The following is a 21,396-nucleotide window of genomic DNA, read 5'->3' on the forward strand; positions in this document are numbered from 1 at the left end:
AGGAAAAGAAAGACGGGATATGAACAACATGAGAGAATAGAGCGAGATAAGAGAAGTCTCGGCAGCAGAGAAATGAAAGCACTCTTTTGTGTTCGGTTGACGGCCGAAGGCAACGCGTTGTTTGCCAACTGAATGGCTCTTCTGCGGTCATGCTTAGTGTATAGTGACGCTTGTTTCTCAATGTCTCATACATATACATTTATATATGTATATATATCTATGTACATTTATATGTATACAAAATTATTGATTATGAATTTAATTTAATGCCAATACTAATAATGAATGACAAAGAATGCCCATGTTAACAGGCATGGCATGTGTAGGCCTGTATAATACCCTATGTTGGGCATCGTTTTGTGTTCATGCTATTATATTGGAAAAGTAACAATGATTATTTTTCCTCCTTTCTCCTGTAAACAGTGCTGTGGAGTAGCCGCTACAACCAGCAGAAGGTACACAGTGCATTATGTGCTTGCACACCGCGTAAGTCCCCTATTAGTGGGCGGCTGGTGTGCGGGGCGGTGTTAGGGCAGCTTCTACATCACACTTTGGCTGAAATCACAGGCTACCTGCAGTGACAGTTCTTCAATCGCATAACTGGCCCCGGACAAATGAAAGAAACACATGTTTTCCCTTCCTCTTTTCATGTCATTTCTATGCTCCTATTCCTGTTTTTTTGGGGGGGGGGGGGGGGTTGACATTTAAGCGTAAGTGGGACGACTGAGATGTTTGATAGATCTTCAGACATTCTCAACATGACACTTATCGTCTAGGAAGGATATGGTGTGGGATCATATTCTCCGCTTCCTGGCTGAAAGGTTAGGTGAATGGCTTGTACACTCGGGAGTAATGGATTTGTCTGAGCGCCTTTGGCTGTGTAAAGACAACACACGGCTAATATGAGGGCCCTTCATAATAACGGAGAATAACTGTGGGATAATTGTGCCCGTTTAAACGTGGGAGAGAGGTGAGTGGGAGAGCTAACATCTATGTTTGACTCATTCTTATCGAGTGTGAGCCCTACCTGCGCTATGATGAGTGCACATGTGACACTCAACAGGGTACGCTTCGGTGCGCTACCCTCTGCTAATAAGGGGCCCGTGCGGGTTCGTCACTCCCAACGCACAGCTGCCGGCGGCACCACTGCCAAAAGAGGTTTTTCAGCGACAACATTTGATTTTTAACAGTACAATTTGATGTGACGCCTCTAGGTACGAGAGCGAGTAATACCCGCTTTGATGGGGAGCTCTTAAATACAATCACTCTATTGATTGCCGCAACAATATTGTGACCGTGTCGCACTCGGTAAAACGTACCTAGCAATTTCATTTGAGGCTAATAGGGTTTGCACATGCCCTCGAGGCAGCCTCAATAGCTACACCTTTTCTGAATACTGATGTGTAAACACACCACAAAAAAGTTTATTCAGACCCATTATCATCTATTCCTCCCAATCGTTGGAGTCAGAATTGCCAAAAATAATTGCAAATGAAATCCATTGAGAACAGCAACAATTATGAATTAAAGAAACAGGTTATCCACATGCTACAAACCATAGAACATTGTCCAAAAGATGTCTCAGGTACGATTTTGGTTCCAAACCTCACACAGTGCTCATCGGCTACCACAATAATTTTTTTATTATTTCATAATGGAACTTTCATAATGAAATAATGACCTAAATTTACAAGTATTTGAATTGCGGCACACATGTTTTGAGTAATTAAAATGACTGAGACTGCATTTCACCATATTCCTTTCATATTAGGCAGTAAGCACCGGATGAAAAAAAAGAAGCTCCACTCTCTGATTGTAGTTTGAAATGCAACTGAATGTTTCGACAAAGAAGTTGCCTGACACGGGCTGCGTGGATGAGCAGACGGCGCTGCCTGAACACATACCAAGACTGGAGGCTCAAAGCCCGAGCTCTTGACAAAGTCTTAAGGACAGCCTCTCCTTGGATCCTCTACACGGTGGTCGGCTGCCTCTTATTCATGGCTTGCGCTTGGATGATTTCCTCCTTCCTCTCTCGCTCACCCTCGCGCTATCTTACAGTGTCGCATATAATATGTGTAAAGGGAGGGAAGTCCTGCGCCTCTGGGAAATAAAGGTAGATTTGCATTTGAAAGAGGGGAGATTTGCGGGGCCAATGCTATGTCAGATCGCACAGGCGTCTCTCCGGAACGTTGCCGCCATTTGTAGCTGGATAATTGACATCATTCAGAGGACTGCGGCCTCTGCGATGTCAAGGCACCTCTCTTTGTGTACATTTTTCAAATCAACCATCTGTGCAGTGATGGTTGATACCCTTAAGCATTAATATGGATTGAATGTGCTTCAGAGATTAGGATATACATCTGGGAGATAAACGTTGTTGATGTTGATTTTTTTACTCCTTTAACAGTGAAGGTGCCATTTATTTCTCTGAAACGCAACCTGTTTCTGCAAGACATTATACCCCTGGCCCTGACGCACATATAATCATACTTAAAGAGATACATTACACATTTATGAATAACTGTACGTAACTGTGTGATATATTGTGTGTCTCCATACGTTTATGGGTTGGGGATACCGACCAATGGAAATAATATTTGTGTTACTGTTACTATGTAGTTGGACCCCTTATGTTTCACTATTGTTTCTTCTGCACACGTATGAACCTCTAGTTCACCAAGGTCATTAAAACACGTGTGTGGTGGCTGATGGTTTGATAGGGTCCTTGTTTACGTGACCCAATGCCTTGTCTTCAGCTATCACTTTTATCTTTTTAATGTACACTTGCATACAATGCAGCCTTGGTCATTTTCGGTCACCATTTCCTTTTCCCCACAATATCACCAGCTACATTATTTCATTGCTTAAGAATGAGCCACTGAATTACACTTTGATGTCCTCCAGTGCTGGCGGCTCTTTCATTTCACTTTACCCCAACCATTTTCTACAGAGGCAGGGAAAAGCCGGATCAGCTCTTTCAGCCCAGTTGAAAAACAGTTTCATACATAATATGCACGCCCAGTCGTTGTACATTATGACTTGGTTTTCATCTAGAGTGGCTCTTTCCCAGGAAGTCATGCAAACTCTCTCTCATGGAATGTTAAATTCTCAGTCTCGATATCTTTGACGATATCATGTGTATAGGCGTGCATATCTGCATGCATCATGCATACATACGTGTGTGTGTGTGTGTGTGTGTGTGTGTGTGTGTGTGTGTGTGTGTGTGTGTGTGTGTGTGTGTGTGTGTGTGTGTGTGTGTGTGTGTGTGTGTGTGTGTGTGTGTGTGTGTGTGAGTGCACGCGAGCACATCCCCTGGAGAGGGCAGACGTTTGTGGGTGTGTGCATCTCGAGATGGAGAGAAGCCTCTTCCTTCATGTCATCCCATTGGGACTTGAAAGTTCCTCGGGGGCGGGGGTGGGTGAAAACATCAAAAGAGCTGACCCTAATGGTGAAATCCATGAAATATAGTAGTGAACACGAAGGGAGAGTGAGGCTGCAAAGCATCTCCATGTCGTAATCACAGCCAAGCCCTCGTCCCGATTGGCTGACATGTCCAAAAATGTATGGGCTGCTGTCGTGAAACCGTATGTAATCACAGTGTAACAACTGGAAAATCCTTGACAAAATATATTTTTGTGAAGAAGAAAATATCAGTATGAATGTGGACCCATGAGAGCCTCTGGACAACAGAGATCCCGTTTTTCAGCCGATGGTAATCTCTGAATTGCAGTTATACAATGGCCCTCCCTGGTGAGGACACTGTGTCTGGGTTAAAGCATGTTCTCTATGCAGGCCGCCCACTCCTCATTCCCTTCCCCTGCCTCCTTTGCATTTTATTTAAGTGGTTGGGATAAAAATATCTTAACATGGGCACTACTACGACAATGTCAGGCGGATGGAGATTTTGGGATACCCAAATCTCTCCGTCTACCTGTCTCGCTTTCTCTCTCTCTCTCTCTCTCGCTTTCTCTCTCTCTCTCTCTCTCTCTCTCTCTCTCTCTCTCTCTCTCTCCCTCTCCCTCTCCCTCTCCCTCTCCCTCCCCCCTACCCCCTACCCCCCCTAGTTTATTTTCTATACTTCATCATTTGGCAGGGCTGAGTTCCACTCGTCTTATCGAATAAATTGGACAGTGGCTATTTCCCCGATTGCCTGCGCGGAAAGGTTCTGGCTCACCCCAGGGTCTTCTGCTCATGGCTTCCGCTGATGGGGAGGAAACTACTTAGAATAATTGTGGTCCAGAAGGTCTGCTTTCTAGCCAATGCTGTCGCCTCTGTACCACAACGTGTTCTCCTCCAGCCTTGTGTGTGTGTGTGTAGTAGAGAGAGACAGTGTGTTCAAGCAGGAGAGAGAGGAGGAGATTTTGTGTGTGGGGAGGTTATGTATTCACATTTCTCTTAAACATGTGTTCATTTCTGCCGTGTTAACCAACTGGCCGAAAGAGCTTTGCACCTTAAGCCGAACCGGGCAGACTCCAACAGCATAACCACGAGCCGTTAAACGCATTTGCCTTTATGGAGCTAATAAAATATAATACAATTATTTTTTGTAACGTCACACGTTTTTTATAGGACGGTATAAATGTTCACTGCGTTGACTTGTGTAGTGCCTCCAAAGTTAAAATGAGCCGAGAGCACTTTTACTTTTTCCCAAACCATCGTTTCTCCGTAAAGAAGACCACCCCCCCAAAAAAACTGCCTTTGAGTGGAATGCAACTTGTCCTTTACAAGACTGATCCAAGTTGTTGGTGGCAGTTTTTACTGCAGTGCACATCGTTCTGGCGTATTAATGTTTCCCAAGGGATTTCCCCCCGTTTCTCCTGCAGTATGGTGTGGTTCTGACGAGACATCTCGACGCACAAGTGTGAAGCGATGTCTCATCAGGGCCAGTGGATGACTGGCCAACCTTTTGACAGACTTTGAAAAGCTGCAACAGACAGCAACAACAAAAGGCAGCCCAAAGTTAAAGCCTGCTGCCCTGGATTACTCCTTCTACGTTTTTGAATACTGAATTCAGACCCACTGCTCGGGGGCCTCACTTAGTATCAACCGGACTCAATGCGAAGGCAGCAGTATGTCACGCGGAGATCTGTGTTCAGTTGCAAGGCAGCAGCAGCCGCCTCGTGCCCATATCGAGTCCGCGAAACATCAGCATTTAAGGTGATGCGGTCTGACGTGTGTGGCGGCGGCAACCTTTTTACGGAGGCATGCACATCTGGCTGTCTAGGTCCAGGTATCAGGTGTCACCTCTCCAGATGTCCGAGCAGTAAACACATGGCAAGGACATCTGCGTTGTTCCCTAGTTATTCTAGTCATGGCCGGCAATAAAGTTTTGCAGGGCATAGGGTTTAGACAAGCTGCCGATTTCTATCACAGATTGTTTGTTTTTTCTGACGATTTTTATGGGCCTTTCTTTACCGCTGTCGGAATAATCCAAGGAAATATTGATCTACTTGGAATTGGGACTAAACAAAGTGCAAGCGATGGACCTTACCACCCACATCGCACCTTTAACTTTTTTGTAATACAGAAAAAGTGCGGATCGGAGGAAAGAGGGCAGGGACATGATTGTTCTTTTAAAACGTCTCAGGCAGAGTTGAAAGAACTATGAGCATGTCTAAGCTCATTCCTGTCCCTCCTCTATAATTACGCAGTCTAGATATTTCCCAAAGTCCTGCTGGGCGGTCCTGTTTCTGAGAGCAGCAGAGATGTCTCTTCCGTGTCAACTCTTTGTATATGCTGTTTACCAAAGCATACGCAAAAGAAATGTCCCTTGTTTCCATTTTTTTCGGATTACTTTGATGGTGTGAACAAAGACATCTTAAACGCAGTGCTATTTGGAAGATTGAATCAAAATATCCAAAGACGTATAATGGGAAATGACTGTGCAGCTCTCCATCCCTCTCTCTGTTCTCCTCCATCGAATTCACCTCCCGTGAACTCACCTTGTTTTTCACCACACGACCAAATCGAGACTACTTGGCCCTGGAATACAGTCCATCGCGGCCCAGTTTTCCCGTTAGTGTGAGATGACAAAATCAGCCACCATCCTGACCGTCGTGTCATCTGGTCTGCCTTTCCGTCACGGTCTCCCAGCTGCCCCCGATAACCGCTCAGAAGAGCTGGCCCTTTGTCCATCCGTGATAACAAGCAAACATTTTTTATATATATTTTGTTGTGTGGCTCGACACTTGAACCCTCTGCCAAGTGAACATTGGTGGCTAGCCTGCGCCAGATGGTGAACATGATTGTGGAGTGCATCATATAAGTAAACAAACACACAGTAGATAAACAGATTAAAATGCAATTATGCATTTAGTGCTATACTCCGCCATATCTCGCAGTGTGAGCACGGGAGAAAGGCATCCAGGCAGACCAATGATCTGTCTAGTTGAACTTAATATTGGATTGCACCGTTTCTATTCAAGTGTATTAAGAGATTTGGAGTGTGTTTGTAGGGGTGTGTGGGACAGCTTTCTATGTTGGTAATATGGGCGTGATGAAATATCACTAAAGTTTAGAATACGCATCTTGAAATGCTGTATTGATTGTCAGAGCACAGTATGGATTTTGAAGAAAGAAGTGCTTTGTTGTCTCAAGTTTAACCAACCGTCTACGAGCTAATGGCTTGTATTACAGGGTTGTAATACTATAATATTGGATTGTAGTTTTTTTGTGTAAGTATCATTTTTCATACAAGTGGTTTCATCCCTCAACCGTAAAGGTGCAATGCAATATTAAAACATTATATAACATTATTATTTTATTATAATATTGAATAGTGAAAACTGAAATGCAAGACATGGCAATTGTTGCTACTTATTTTCCAATTTCAGCGAGCGATTGTAAGTGGGTTTGTTCGATTTTATGCTCACACTTTAAAGGTAGCACTTTATTTCAAATAAAATATCAGTCACATTTCCTGGTAGCTCAAATTATATACTATATTTGCCCTTTGCATTTAAAATAACGGGGTTCATGAGATGAGATATTTTTCCAGCCGATGAGTAATACTGAAATCTGCAGTTGGCTGTTGAGCTACCAAAGCTGTTATTACATTTCTTCTTGAATATGTTACCTCTTTTAATTAAAGCAAAGCCTTTTTATCCACAAAGGTCACGCAGAGGCAAGGGCCTTTCTTTCACTTTCAATGTGTGTCTTTCTCCCGCTTTGACAGGGATTTCCTGCTGGCAGTTCAAGGGTGTATAGAGGTTGGTTTAAAAGATAAAAAAAAAAGAAAGAAATGGTCCCTACACATCTCCGTACAGGCCACGGCTAGGCAACATCAAGAGCCTCTGAGTATGTGATCGAATCACATGTCATTCACACAAGAGCGAACCCAGCCAAGGACGAGGACAGAAATGCGAACTTTTGAATTATACATATCGTCACAAAATGGCATCTTTTCTTTGGGGGAGGGGGCGGGGGGGGGATCTGCACTGTGGGAAGGGGTTGCATGTTAAGTGCCCCTTAAAGGCTTAATGGAGCTCTTGCCTTCAGATGAGTAGTGGTTGGTGGGAGGGGGGGAATAGAGGGTTGGGTGGGGTGGGGTGGGGGGGTTCTTTCCAGATTTAGCAGCGGCTCATATTTTTTCTGCAATGCAAAGAGGGAGTGAGGCAAATGCCTGGGAGACGGCACGGTACTGCTGACATTTTACTTGTTTGTTACTTCCTCCTCTGCCGTCACTGGCACATCGCTAGAGGGAACGCCACGGCTGTGTTCGGGAGTGTTTGGCCCCGCCGACGATGCTTGCGCCAGCAGCGCTCTGCGGAGCTGCTTTCCCGCCGCCGTCCATGATCAAATGTTTATTTTTTGACATCCCAATCCACAGCTCTGCGATGCCAGGCCAAACTGGAGAAGGGGTTGGGGGGGGGGGGGGGAGTACAGGGTTGGAGAGCGAGAGAGCGTGGGTTCCAATCTGTTCCGGAGTTACTGTCGACGCAAGACCCCCGTGTTGAGGAATTTTTTGATGAGGGATCCCACAGGGATTACAGCCATTGGGACGTTGGAACATGCCGTACGAGCGGGCTGTGTTTGTTCACAGCCTTTAAGAAACCGAGGGAAAGCAAATCGATTGGAGCAACAAAGAAGGATCTGGCAGGGACATGGGTGTGAGGCTGACTTCCACCAACCCTTGGTGGTGGTCTGAGCTTATGAACACACTTTCTTTTTAACTAGCCCACCATCTGTTGAAGCATGTTCATAACCCAGAGGCAAAATCTTGATTTTAACATTCATACTTTTTTTCTCCTGATGACAAAATACGGGTGTGTTCGATGCTCTGCTTCCTGCCATAAAATAAATCTTCCCTGAGTTGTAAAATTAGCATCTCTTCTTGTTATGTGGGCCAATTTGGGGTGTGTTAAAATTTTGGATTACAGTGTGATTAATCAAATTAGGGGGTTGAAGATGATTAAGTTGCCATATAAGTGAAAGTTCACTGATTGTCTGATGCGGTGAGAGGTCACCATCCTTTCATAGTTAATGAAAGGATAAATAGGACATTATCATACTGTGGTCAGCGAACTGACAATCTCTCATATTCCACTATAGAAGCAGAAGAGCAGCCCCTTTTCTGGCTTTGGTGCCTTTTAAGAACAGAACAGGGAAGAAGAAAGGGGGAATTGGTTTCCGAGAGGAAAAGACAAGTAGCAAAGGACCCCCAGGTCAGACTCAAGCCACTGTCGCTTACGGGGGTATTACCTATATGGGTAGTGCATTCCGAGGGTTGAGCCACGAGGTGTCCCTGAATATTGGCATTCTCAGGGATCGGGCGGATAAGTCATGTAACAGTGCTCTTTGTCATGTGTGGTGGCAACAGGCCCCCCTTGACACATTACATTACATTACATTTATTTAGCTGGCGCTTTTATCCAAAGCGACTTACAGCAGCACCCCCTGGGGCCCTTCCTCTGGGAAGGTCGGTGAGGCCCACCGTGAGAGTGGCAGTTCAATCCCCCACTATGAGCCACGCTTATAGGCACCTGCAGCGTTTTTTGCCATGCATTTTTCAACCTGCACTAATCTTTCATCACACAAAAATATTGTTTTTGAATTTCTCCGCTTGTTCACTTTCCATGGCTCCTTGATCTCTCATTACCATATGTGGTGCTGGCAAAAGAAAAAAAAAAAAGTATGCTTTGTTTATCCTTCTATACCAAACACAGCTGCATTTATAAATTCACTGTACAAGGACTCAGACAACTGAGTGTACACAGCCCCCCTCTTTTAATATGTTTCGTGTTCTTATTCCAAACATGTTAAACGGATGCTACATCAACATTTGCAAACAGGATGGCTGCAAATTATCTGTTTTATTATCAACACAGAAGAGATGCATTCCACATGTCTGCTTTAAGTGTCAAATATACCTTTACTGTAGCCAACAGGAACTGTTTAAATTCTTATCTGAAGCAACTGCACGCCATTACTTCAGCACCGAACAGCACGAGAAACTAGTCAAACTGTGTCCTGAGGTGCTATCTTTCATGGTTCAGAGTATGTTATAATGTTATCCTATCTGATGCTTGGATCCCACCAGTCTAATAAATGGGATGCACCCATTCATCAATAATGCAATGCATTTTTGAGTCATTCTGAATATTCTGGGAACACAAGTCCTGTTCTGTTCCTGCACCGATCACAGAACGTCTCTCTCGCTCCCTAATGTCCCCGATTGTCCCCAGTGTCAATTCTTCTTTCCTAGCCCGCCTTGACACGACATATGTCTGTGGGGGAGGTTCCCAGACCTTGTGCCACCCTCTTTATCTGCGGGATCACTCTACAGGCCTGTTGGTGGTAAAAAAACATCCATAGCGGTAGATAGCGGTAGATATCAGAGTGCTGGAGGATGAGTGCTGAGATTGCTGCTTTTGATCCGCAGGCAAAGAACGGTACGCTGCTTGAGAGACTGACGCAGCGCGCGGCGCGGCACCCTCCGAGTCTTGACGGTGGCTCTTAGCATCTTGTTTTAGATAAGATGAGACAGGACTGCTGTGCTGTGCAACACGCCATCTCAGTGAACATGCCACACGAGGGAACGAACACTTCAGGGGGGTTAAACGGAGTTGATTAAATCTCAAAGACACAGAGCGACCAAATAAAAACGGGCCTCTTTAGTGTGTGTTTAAGTGTTGATTTAGGATGAGTCGGGCCTCGTGTTATAAAATGGCCATCTTCATCAGAAGGTTTTTTGCCCAGTAATGGAGCCAGAAGTGTGAGGATCTTGGCTCGGCCCTGACGGGGTAGTCAGGCAGGCTCCAGCCATGGGTGGCCTAATGGGTTTCGCCATGGCTGAACAAATTAAGCCATCGGCGGTGCGGGAAGGTAATGGCGCCGGCTTGGTTCAAGCGGCCCGGGGCCCAGTTGGGCCGTAGCCGCTCTGACTCTGTCAGAGAGTCAGTGCCCAAATAATCCCTGAGAACCAGGAGCCCCCACTGTGAGCATGCTCTTTTCATTCGCTATGCTCTTTCATTAATCAGCAGCAGCACAGGGCCACGGAGAGGGCCGTTCCTGCTGAGGCTCCCGGCGGGTATTGCTTCATCCTCTTTTTATTGCACTGAGAAAAATTAAGCAGATTCTGAGGGTTGGGGCAACTGATTCAGAAACAGTGGTACAATACGACACGGGATGCCTCTTCAAAGATTGGTATCAACATGCCGACCGGAGTTTCCCTACCTGCTGGCTACAGCGGAGTAATGAATATAAATGTAAAGTGTTTCTCATCATTGTTGCCTTCCAACGCTGAATTCACAATGTCCAAGTGAATGTAATGCGTAGCCGCTCATGCAATGTAAATGTTGATGGGGGGAGTGTGCGTGTGATCAAAATCTATTCCGAGTGCGGTAGCGTGGCAATCAATTTCCGCTACTGCAGCTCAGCGTTTAGCCCGAGTCAAACCGAGCTGCTCGAAGGTAATCCAGCTCAGATCTAAGGCAATAGACGAGCAAATCTTTTACAAATCTCCCGTGTCATGTATTCGGTGGCATCACACCAGCAGCTGTGTGAATAGGTTGAATGACATGGAAGGGACGAAAAGGTGCTTTCTTTCATCACCGGCATGCCATTGCTTTTGCTGGGGTCATAATTCAATGTCTCTGACTAATCGCGTCCAAGTGGATGATGGCTGGATGCGTGGCTGTGTAGGCTAGCATTGGGAAACACAATCAAAGCAACAACAAAGAGGTGAAGGATGGAAAATCAGTGCTTTTAAAGCCAGAAGTTTAGGTGGAATGTAAATAGGGACCTTGAGAGAACCAGATATTCAGACTAGAGTGCTCTCAATTAAGTTGTTTCATCTATCTCAAAGAGCTTTTTGGCGAGCTTGAAAAAATAACTGACGTCATGTTGTGCAAGCAGAAAGGCAAAATGGGAGCATCCATTTATTCCCGTGAAGACAATACTGTTAGTGCCCTGAGAGCTTTGGCCTGGTCTTAGGCGGCAGCCAATGCCCCATCGATACTGATCACCTAAATGATTACGAATCCTTGGGATTGGACTGTGATCTGAATAAATGTTAAATCTATGCATCTTTGGTGGGTTTGTTATGAACACTCTGACATTTGTGAATCAGGTGCCCAGTCCCTGCCTCATAATTGTACAAGTGAGCCCTCTCTCATTTCTGTTATTGATAAATGGCCGCAAGCAGACAGGACTCTAGTATATTAATAATTCATTTCCATATCCTATTTCATGAAAATGAGCCTCAGATCAATACCGTCCATTGCGTCTGCGTGTCCAATGGATTAATGGCTTGTCTCTTCGGAGACACCAACGCCATTGCCAGCCAGGTCTCTGTGTGCAGCCCCGCCATTCACATTATCAGATGTACACCAAGTAGGAGGGCGGCCATTTACTTTGCCATTTTCACATATTAACCCGGCTTTCGCTGTAAAAAAAAAAAAAAACACGCATATGAACTCATCCGTGATATTGTTATGCAGTCAATTCACTGCTCTATGGACTGCACTGCGGTGCACAGCCATGTTCATGCAGATCTATGGACCCTAGAGTAAACAAAAAAAATTACTTATTTGACGCCTAATATATAAATAAACAGACAAATCCCGGGGACCAGTGTCAAACAAACAAGACAAATGTGTCTAATAAACAAGGGACACACACACGCACACCTCCATACTAATCAGCCTGTCACATTTTGTCAAATGACCCGGCGATGCTATCGTGTGTAAATAACTCTAAATATGGCTAAACGTATCACATCTTTCAACTTTATGACAAACACGGTGCATCATTACTTGTAAAACCCGGGCTGGTTTTTGTATGCGGCTTACAGAACGTGGGGGGAATTATCAATTCAACACAATCCCTCGGCCGGCATTGCCTCCCAGACATGCTGTCTGGCAGGTGTCAGACGTTTGGTTCCCAGGATGCGTGACAACTTGACATTGTTGTTCTTTATGGTTGTCGTGGAATGCAGACCCGACTCTGCATATGCATTTGCAGCTCGGGCTTTTTACCATTTCTGGTCATCATTTCTGTCGTTTATCAAAGATGGAAACTGATATCCACTGAATAAAACATGCTGGATTTTATTCACAGCGAGAAATAAATGAGGGTATCTCCACTTTGTTTTTCTCCTATAATGTGGGACACTGGCTGTGTAATGCGGTGCAGCCCAACGACCATAGATTGTTTGTGCACCGATAGTGACAAACACATGGGGAGCCAGGAAGCAATCCATTCTGCCTGGTTGTCTCACTTAAGTGGGCAATAGCTTACGCTCAAGGCCTCAAACCTGAGAATTTAGGATGAAATTAAGTTTCAGGAGAATTCACACATCATCCCTCTGATCCGTCAAACCACACAACATGAATTAATGGCATCCGCTGTGCATTACTATTGGGTGTGTGTGTACCTGTACATGCACCCTATAGTACCTATGCGTGTACCTGTGGTACAAGGACCTTGGTTGGTACAAGCGATTTTATTGTTGAAATGGGCAATAATAGAAGAAATGAAATGTTTAAAGAGCACCTATTATGCTTTTTCGACTTTTATGACCTATACACGTTGCTATAATGATTTATAGTCATGTTTAACCATACTTAAGTGTCAAATAATGACATACATGCATTTAGACGTGTTCCCTGCTGACTGTCTGGGGTGGCTGTGCAGAGCGCTAAACACTAGGGACGCCGGTCGCGATTCACTTGTTCAAATTTCCGGGATTTATCTACGCAAAACAATACGGATTTTCCATGTATGGTAATGCCCTTCGCAGGTCTTCCGGAAGTTAACCAATCACAACGGAGTGGGGTTGGCAGGAGGGGGGCGAGGGGGTGGGGGTGGAGAAGGACGAAGCCGACTGTTGACAGAGAATGCTGAAAGCGCCAAGATGAGAGGAAGAGTTTCCCGAAAATCTATGTTGTTTTTTGTGCTGTGATTCGTGTCAGGTTGCCCTATAGGAATCATTAACAAGAAATTAAGACCAGAAAAGTAGTATAATAGGAGATCTTTAAAAAATAAATATGTTCTAAATATTAGTGCATTGCCGGATTTCCATTGTAATATTTTCCAGTGATGAATTGTGGTCATTTATGTTGGCTAAATAAACACACTGGTAGCATAAGCAGCATTGATGTCTTTTTCTTTCCACTGTGTCCCACTGGCCATGGCCTTCTTGCAGTTATAATTGTGTATAAAGGGACCGCTTGAACAGTTTGCTCAGCCTCAAATGGTTTTGATGACATTTTCGTACAACACCTTAAGTCAATGGTTTGGATCCACTACCCTAAATCACATGTGTGAGTTGACCTTGTCGTCTAAAATCTTTAACATCCTTCAACAATCATACTCTCTAAATATAATTGTATCATTCGATTTGTGTCAGTCATACCTGTAGTGTTATGTAATCAAATCTTGTCAACCTTAGCAAATTATCTTATGAAGTTGTATATAATATGAAATTGTTAAAGATCCCATGGCATGCTCCTTTATGAATGCTTTTATATAGCTGTTAGTGGGCCCCTAATACGGTACTTGAAGACGTTCAAGAAATTTAGCCTTGGTGCAGAATTACAGCCACTACGAGCCGGTCCCACAATGAGCTTTCCACAAACATGTCGTTTTTTAGAGGCGGGTCAAGGTGGAGGGTGGGGTTGGGGATCTGAGCAGCTTGCGGCCACGGTACCATGTGCTTGTGTTTACAGTGGATCTATCGCAATGGCGAGGCGCACACAGCTTCTGGCCGTGTTCTGTAAATATTCTAGAACACTCCGGGTGCTCGGGCGGGAGTCCTGGAGCTCTATATCTAAATAATATCATATTATACATAGATATCTATATCATATAATATGTATTATCAAGGCCAAAAGCTGTGTGCGTCTCCAGACAATATTATGAATCTCAAACGACTCCGACGTCTCTGGTTCTTCCACTTGTTCTTCCACGCGGTTCGGTAGTAATATCATATTATACATAGATATCTATATCATATAATATGTATTATCAAGGCCAAAAGCTGTGTGTGTCTCCAGACAATATTATGAATCTCAAACGACTCCGACGTCTCTGGTTCTTCCACTTGTTCTTCCACGCGGTTCGGTAGACTGAACCGCGACATGGAGGAGAGAAAGGGATTGTTGCCTGCGATGTCGACCGCGATTGTGTATACATACACATCGTAGCACATTGTCTCATTGGCGGGCCAAATTCACTTCAAAGCAGAGAAAGGGGAGGTAACATGTATGACGACATACGGGGAAGATTCCAAATCGGCGCGTCTCAGCTTTGTTCTTCCAAAAGCAGAGCAGGATACCTATTGTTCGTTTTACACCTAACGCCATTACTAGCTACTGGGGGACCATATGCAGGCTGGGAGAACTCATGTTAATGTTAGAAAACCTCATAAAGTGACATTTTCATGCCATGGGACCTTTAATGTTTGCCATCTTCTGGTGTTCAGTAAACAGACCCGTCCGATGGTTCACAACCTCCCCTCAAACTATGCCACAACAACAACAACAACAACCGACGTTAATAAACAATTATACCATTCCTGGAATAATGGATTTGCTCTGTACTGGATGAAACAGAGGAAACAACATGTTATGGCTCAGTAATAGAAAACAGAAGGGAGGTAAAAGAAGTCAAACTTTATAGAGCCAGAGCAGTGATGGTGCTCACATCAGTGTAATTACACATAAGGTATTATCTGCTCTGGACCAGGAAATTATCCACTTATGCCCACTCCACTTGCAATGTCACCTTTACCATCTCTCCCGGAGCCACTTCCACTGGGCAGCTTCAGCTGCTAACGTCCACATTGGCCTAATCTTGAGTTCACCTGTTAACTGGCTGCACACTTGTATGACGGAACAACGTAACCTATCCCATGACGGACAACTTGAGTCAATTACCACTCTGAGGAAAGCAAGACGGATTTCAACTGCTCCTTGGCACATTAAACATACAACATTACTGTCTGTACTGCATATATCTGCCTTTCGTCATTTTACCTGGCCTGATCAATGTTTTTCTCAGAGGGACTCACTAACTTACATAACTAACATTAACTTCAAGTGTCATGTCTCACCTCCGCGAAAACCCACTCGAAGCCACTTAAATAATGCTCTTCAATACTGTTTGCAACATTAACATTTGTTTAAAAACCACATCCAACACATTACCAACACCAAGACCACCCCACCCACCCCTTGGCAAAGATGAAATGGCCAGAGTTCAAACTGTGCGCCATTTAAGCAGCCTCTGTAATAAGTCTGAGCGATTGGCGTATAATGGGGCGAAAGGGGTGCTATAAAGGGGTTATAGGAGCAGGGAGACCATCGCTCATCCCAAAGGCCCCTGTGTTGCCCCTACTGATGTGGGCTTGAGTAGCACTTTCCGAATGCCGACCAGCTGCAGTAGTGTCCAGCTGCCTCATCCTGGTTCCACAGAGTTTCTGACCTTCAGAGTGGACCGGAGGAAATATCCTGAAATCGTTGCTTGAACACCCACCATTTGGACAAAGGATAATGTGCATGGTCGTTTTTTACTACTGCTTCAGCATCCAGTCTTTGTCTGTGGAAACGCCTGAAGGAGTGCAGTACTATACTGCCGGGTTTGGGCTGAGGTCTGCACCAGTGAAGACGGTAGTCCCTATCTGTGTATATATCACGCTGCCACATGTCTGTGGACATTCATCTCTGCCATTGATTCATCTCCCAAATTGCTTCTGCCGAAATGTGACGCGAGGAGCCCACCTCTGACCCTGCACATAAATCACACATCCTAATATAATTGGCTTGTCCTGTCTTTTTTTTTCCTCCTCCTCCTCTCCTTCCCCTTTCCCTTTCCCCCCTATGCATTATGTTTCTGAAGGGTCAAGGCGAAGAAGGGGGTAAACCTGCTCCAGACGAAGTCAAAGAACGCCCAGTGGAAGGTGGACTGGGAGGTGCAGTCCGGGGCGAAGCATTCCATCACCACCATTGACGTGAGCAAGAACAAAGTGGCAAAGGCTGGGTGAGTCCACGTGTCAAGCACACACGCATACAGACCGACAAACACATGTACATGTGAAACATGCACACGCAGACACAGACACACAAACGCAAGTATGCGTGATACACATCCTCACTCACCCACACAAACAAAACTGTGTTTTGACACTCAAACACTCTTTTAAAAGCAGTTGACCCTGTCCCTCCACATTGGCCCTACATTACTAGTTTGTGCTGTTGTGTCTGATTACACATTTACACCACATTACTATTGTGCTGTTGTGTTTTATTTCACTTTTGCACTGCAGGACTAGTCTGTGCTGTTCTTTGTGATCTAAAGTTGACTTTTTATGTAGTTGTATTTGGTGGGACGGGTCAGAATTGGTTCAGAAGACTAATCCAATGAGAGCAGTCAGACTTTACTCAGCAGTCACCTAATGCACCTTAAGCTTCATAGCTGATGATAGACAATGTACCAAAGTGTTCAAGTAAAACAGCATATAAGTATTTTTGAACTGTCAATTTGATTGACGATTTTAAATGCCAGCAATAAAATGGAATTAGATGTAACAAGAAAAACATAATCAAGTCTAAAAAGATAACCAAAAGCACATTGTCATATGCAGTCCCTGATTATAGAAAACAGGGAGAATTCTTCAAGGTAGCTCCCAAACTTTCAGCCCTGCATTTGTGGATGTATCGACAAGTTTATTGATCAGTATGTTGGATGACCATCTCTCCATGCAGTAAAGCTGCTCTAGTGCACAAGAAAATAATAATAAATGTGAATTGTTACATTGCAAGGAACTTCAATCTCCTTTGCAACCTGTATTCTATAATATATGCCCCCTTAATGGATGCATTGGCGGTACTTAAGACGTATTGGTTATCCTGCAAAGTGAAGTCGTTCAACATGCAGCTGAAATGCAATGCACTCTCCGCATTGCCTGGCACGCCATGAGTCAAATGCTACATGTGCATTAGCAGGACAATCATTAATTCAGGTATCTACGCGCAGCATTTAGGGTTTCCTACAAAATCTGGGCCTTAATTTGACATCACAAACGATGACATAGGCAGGCTTTGGTATGAGGTCATGGCTCAGTGTGGAATCCAGAATCAAATGAAGGATGCTGGGCAGGGACACCATTATACCTAAGAGGGCACAAATGGAGGTCGCTGTGCCCATAGCGAAGCATTTTTGCATCACATATCTGTAGGCCACACATGTAATAGCATCACTGCTATCAGCCTAGCGCCACTGTCATAGAACTGGCCCTGACTGATGGAGTCTTCAGTCTGAAATAGGTGATAGATGTGTTATTTTCTTGTGTACTTTAGTAGCTATTTTTGATGAGTACAATTTATTACTTTACCAAATAATCCCTAGCTCTTATACTGCGCTGGCCCTCTCATCTAGTCAGCATGTCTACACACACACCTACATTTGCTTAATTTGCGGAAGATCTTGATGCATGTCAGTTATCAAGTATGCCAAATACAATGGAGAGTCCATTGAGTACCATACTTCTGAAACTTTGGCTCTGAAAGTTCAAATGAAGATATGTAAAAACCTACATTTCAAATTTGATTAGATGTCCATCTAATACAATGTTTGTCTCCCTTTTGCAAGAATGAGGATATACTTCTCTGAAAAATAAATAAATAATCTGGGACCGCTACTAACAATCAAGTTATAGCTTCTTGAAATGATAACATTATAAATTCAGGCCAGTAGTAAACGAGATATCTGTTCATTTTACAGTTGAGAATATAAAATCTTGAACATGGCACGTGCCCCCTCAGTTCAATGGGCCCTTCGCTGTTTGTACTGGAAACTGGTTCAATCAAAGATTAAGATACCACAGGCCTGGTGCTGCAGGCCTGGTAATTGCAGTCATCTTAATAACTTAAGGTGCGTTGGCCTCATGCTGTAAAATGATACTCGTAGAAAGCTTCTGCTGATTTAATTTTAGGAATCATAATACTAAAGCATTATACCAAGCAAGACAAAAAGGAATGAAAACAATGCAAGGCTAACGCCAGGGATACACTGTTCAAGCGCATTAGCACACATTAACATGAAGAAGCTCGAAGAGTTTTTGAAACGTAGGAGCGAGCCTCGCGAAGCCTCCAGCATGTGCAGATCAAATATGTTCTGGAGCCCTAGAGCCTTAGCCTCTTAGCCGTGGATTGGTCGGTGTGTGGGTAGTGACGTGGGGTTGACTGCCAGGTCAAGCTGAAGGGCCTGGGAGATTAAAAACGTAGCCTGTAGTTTGAAAAATACAAACACAAAAAACAAAAGAGCCGATTCTGGCCGTGACCTCCTTTTCTAACCCTTGTGTCTTAGCGGCTCAGCGCTGCCCTGCATTGCTATATTTAGTGAACCGTGTCAAACTATCTCTGCCATTATGTCAAGATGCGTGCAACGGGGCCAAACACAATTTATTCTTTGAAACCCAAAGTTCTCTCTTCCCTACTTTGAACTACAATGATCGATATCTTGGTAAATGTTGAAACCTCGATTTGATATACCTTTTAAATCTTATTTTGTAAATGGTTAAATCTTTTCCTACAGTGGTACTGCAGGAAATTGCTTAAGAGAATAGCTTATACTTATTGCTTAAGAGAATAGCTTATACATTGTATTATATGCTTCAGAAATGATGCAACCATTCCTGATGCAACCGTTGCTAACTGTTGGACAGGCTCGAACTCTGCAAGTATAATAATTATTGATGGGATATTCAGATCTATATATAAATATAACTTCTGAATATTTATCCCTGAATATGAAATATGCACGTATCATTAGAGAGAAAGCACCCCCCTGCTGTGGACTTAAGATTTGTTCCGAAGCCAGAAGATGATTTCGCTGTTTATCCCCCAGATAATATAGTCTTCAGCATGTCAATGAACACCTTTATCACCCACGCAAATGCAATTACACAGAGCCCGGGATAACAAGCTCTGCCCGTGTTTTTTATCTCCGATACCGCACTATTTTCTGCACAATGCATGATTTAGGATAAATTGACAACAACAAACATGTTACTAGATAAAACTAGTGTGTTCATGAATCATTCAGCGTCCCATATTCTCCACAATATCTTAATCCTCCCTCATGAGTTGTGGCTCTCCCCCCTAACCCGCAGAAAAGGTTTTGGGTTTATTTATTCATACTTTATTTATACCTAGATGTCTTAACAACACATATGTGGCGAGGTGTCGCGTCATTAGCATTCCTCTAGCTCCACACAACCGTCCCCGTTTCCTCCTCAATCCACCGTGTAAGACCCAGGCAGGCCAGCTGTAGCCATTTTTGGTGCCCTAGGCGAGATTTATGTGGTGCGAGCGCATAGCGCTTAAAACATTTTGGGCCCCACATTTTTTCCGGGCCCCATTTGGGGTCATTTTAATGTTACCATAAGATGACGCACCTCGATGTTCGGCTTTTCCGTCCTTCTTCTTCCGCACCCGAAGGCTGTGGCCTTTTCACTGTGAAGAAATGTGTGAACTCTGTGATCAGTCAGTCAGCAATTGCTGGCACTTCCGTCTCCAACTTGTTGTGATGTGGATCAAACGGTAACACATTCCCCCCGCTTTCAGTGCGCAGAGAACATGTCCACCTGGCCAGGGCAAATGAATCATTATGAGGAGCAGAGGTTCAAAGTGTCTTTCTTTCTCTCTTTCTTTGTTCCTTTGCTACCTATAGGCATAAAATAATGAAGCCCCCCGGCAAATATTTTTTATTTATTTTTTCACATTATTCTCTCTCTTCTTTACCTTTGAGGGCGACCAGCCTCCACCAGAAGGTGGCGCTCTTTAGGATAGCACCTACATGGCCTAGGCCTTTAGCCAGCACTCTTCCCAGGCCTAAGCACGCTATCATCGTTCCCGAGCCTGTCACCTGTGTTCACATCACGGGAATCAATCTGTTTGAACATCTGGATGTGTTTACCGGTGAAGTGAATCAAAAAAACAAACACGAACCAACAACAACAGAACATTGAGGAAAATGGGTGTTTTTGCCTCTACACACAGGGAAGCTTGTGTGTTTATTCTCGGTTTGGTCCCCCTGGCTCTTACGTGAGCCATGGCTGCTTTGTCAGGTGGATTGTTGGGTAGGTGTGGTTGTGACTTGAGTGTTTGTGTTAGGTGGTGCTTAATTACCATTGTGCAACCTATTTGAGATGTTTATTAGTTATGATTATATGAATTCATTATCATTCTCATTCATATTCATTACGTTTACTGAACGCTTGTATTTTCATTCAGTGATTCAGAGGAATCGTAGGAAGCAATTGTATAAATGTTAAAGCGAAAGGACATGCAGGTAGTTACTATTGAAGTAAGGAGCCTAATCTTCAGCTTGGGAAATGTTCACATTTGACATGTATCTTGGCCGGAAAACAAATAATTTCATGGAATATATATTTTCTCTGAGCCAACAAGCAAGCTAACACAACTTTAAACAGTATAAGAATACTTTAGACAAAATTCATTTTGCAGAACGTTTGTTCTTAAGTGACTATTTAGAGGCTAATGTGTTAGTTGCTAAATCAGGATGGCTCTGCAAATCTTGATCTGCATGAGTGAGTAAAAGGCTGGTTGGCATTCATGTGGTGCCCACCGTCCATTGTGTCGTAGCTGCCAAGAAATACAGTCAGCCATTTGTGCATGCTTGCACGTTACAGTCAGGAAGTATGATCAGTCCCCATTAAGTAAGCATACGTCTCTTGGCTGTTTTCTTAGCTATCGTCATTTCTCAAAGCGTTTGACCCCCCTTATTAATCAGATCAAAAGGGGCCCTGATCAAAGGTGGAAACCCTCCGCCCATTGCAAGCTCTGTGACGCAGCTTTTAAAATATAGATATTTTTTTCGAGCGCCAAATGTAGACGGCAAATCATTAGTCAAATGGATTGAGCAGTGGTCACA

General features: G+C 44.0%; 1 protein-coding gene across 2 annotated transcripts in view; it reads left to right on the forward strand.

Annotated features, from left to right (window-relative positions):
- tmem132e (transmembrane protein 132E) overlaps positions 1-21,396 on the forward strand; it is a 243,723-nt gene that overhangs the window by 175,547 nt on the left and 46,780 nt on the right. For both annotated transcript variants that reach the window (XM_056594165.1, XM_056594164.1), the window contains exon 3: positions 16,339-16,479. In XM_056594165.1, the coding sequence (XP_056450140.1) occupies positions 16,339-16,479 (141 nt within the window). The remainder of the gene's footprint in view (positions 1-16,338; positions 16,480-21,396) is intronic.

This window comes from Gadus chalcogrammus, chromosome 7 (assembly GCF_026213295.1).
Source record: "Gadus chalcogrammus isolate NIFS_2021 chromosome 7, NIFS_Gcha_1.0, whole genome shotgun sequence".
In the NCBI taxonomy this organism is placed as follows: Eukaryota; Metazoa; Chordata; class Actinopteri; order Gadiformes; family Gadidae; genus Gadus; species Gadus chalcogrammus.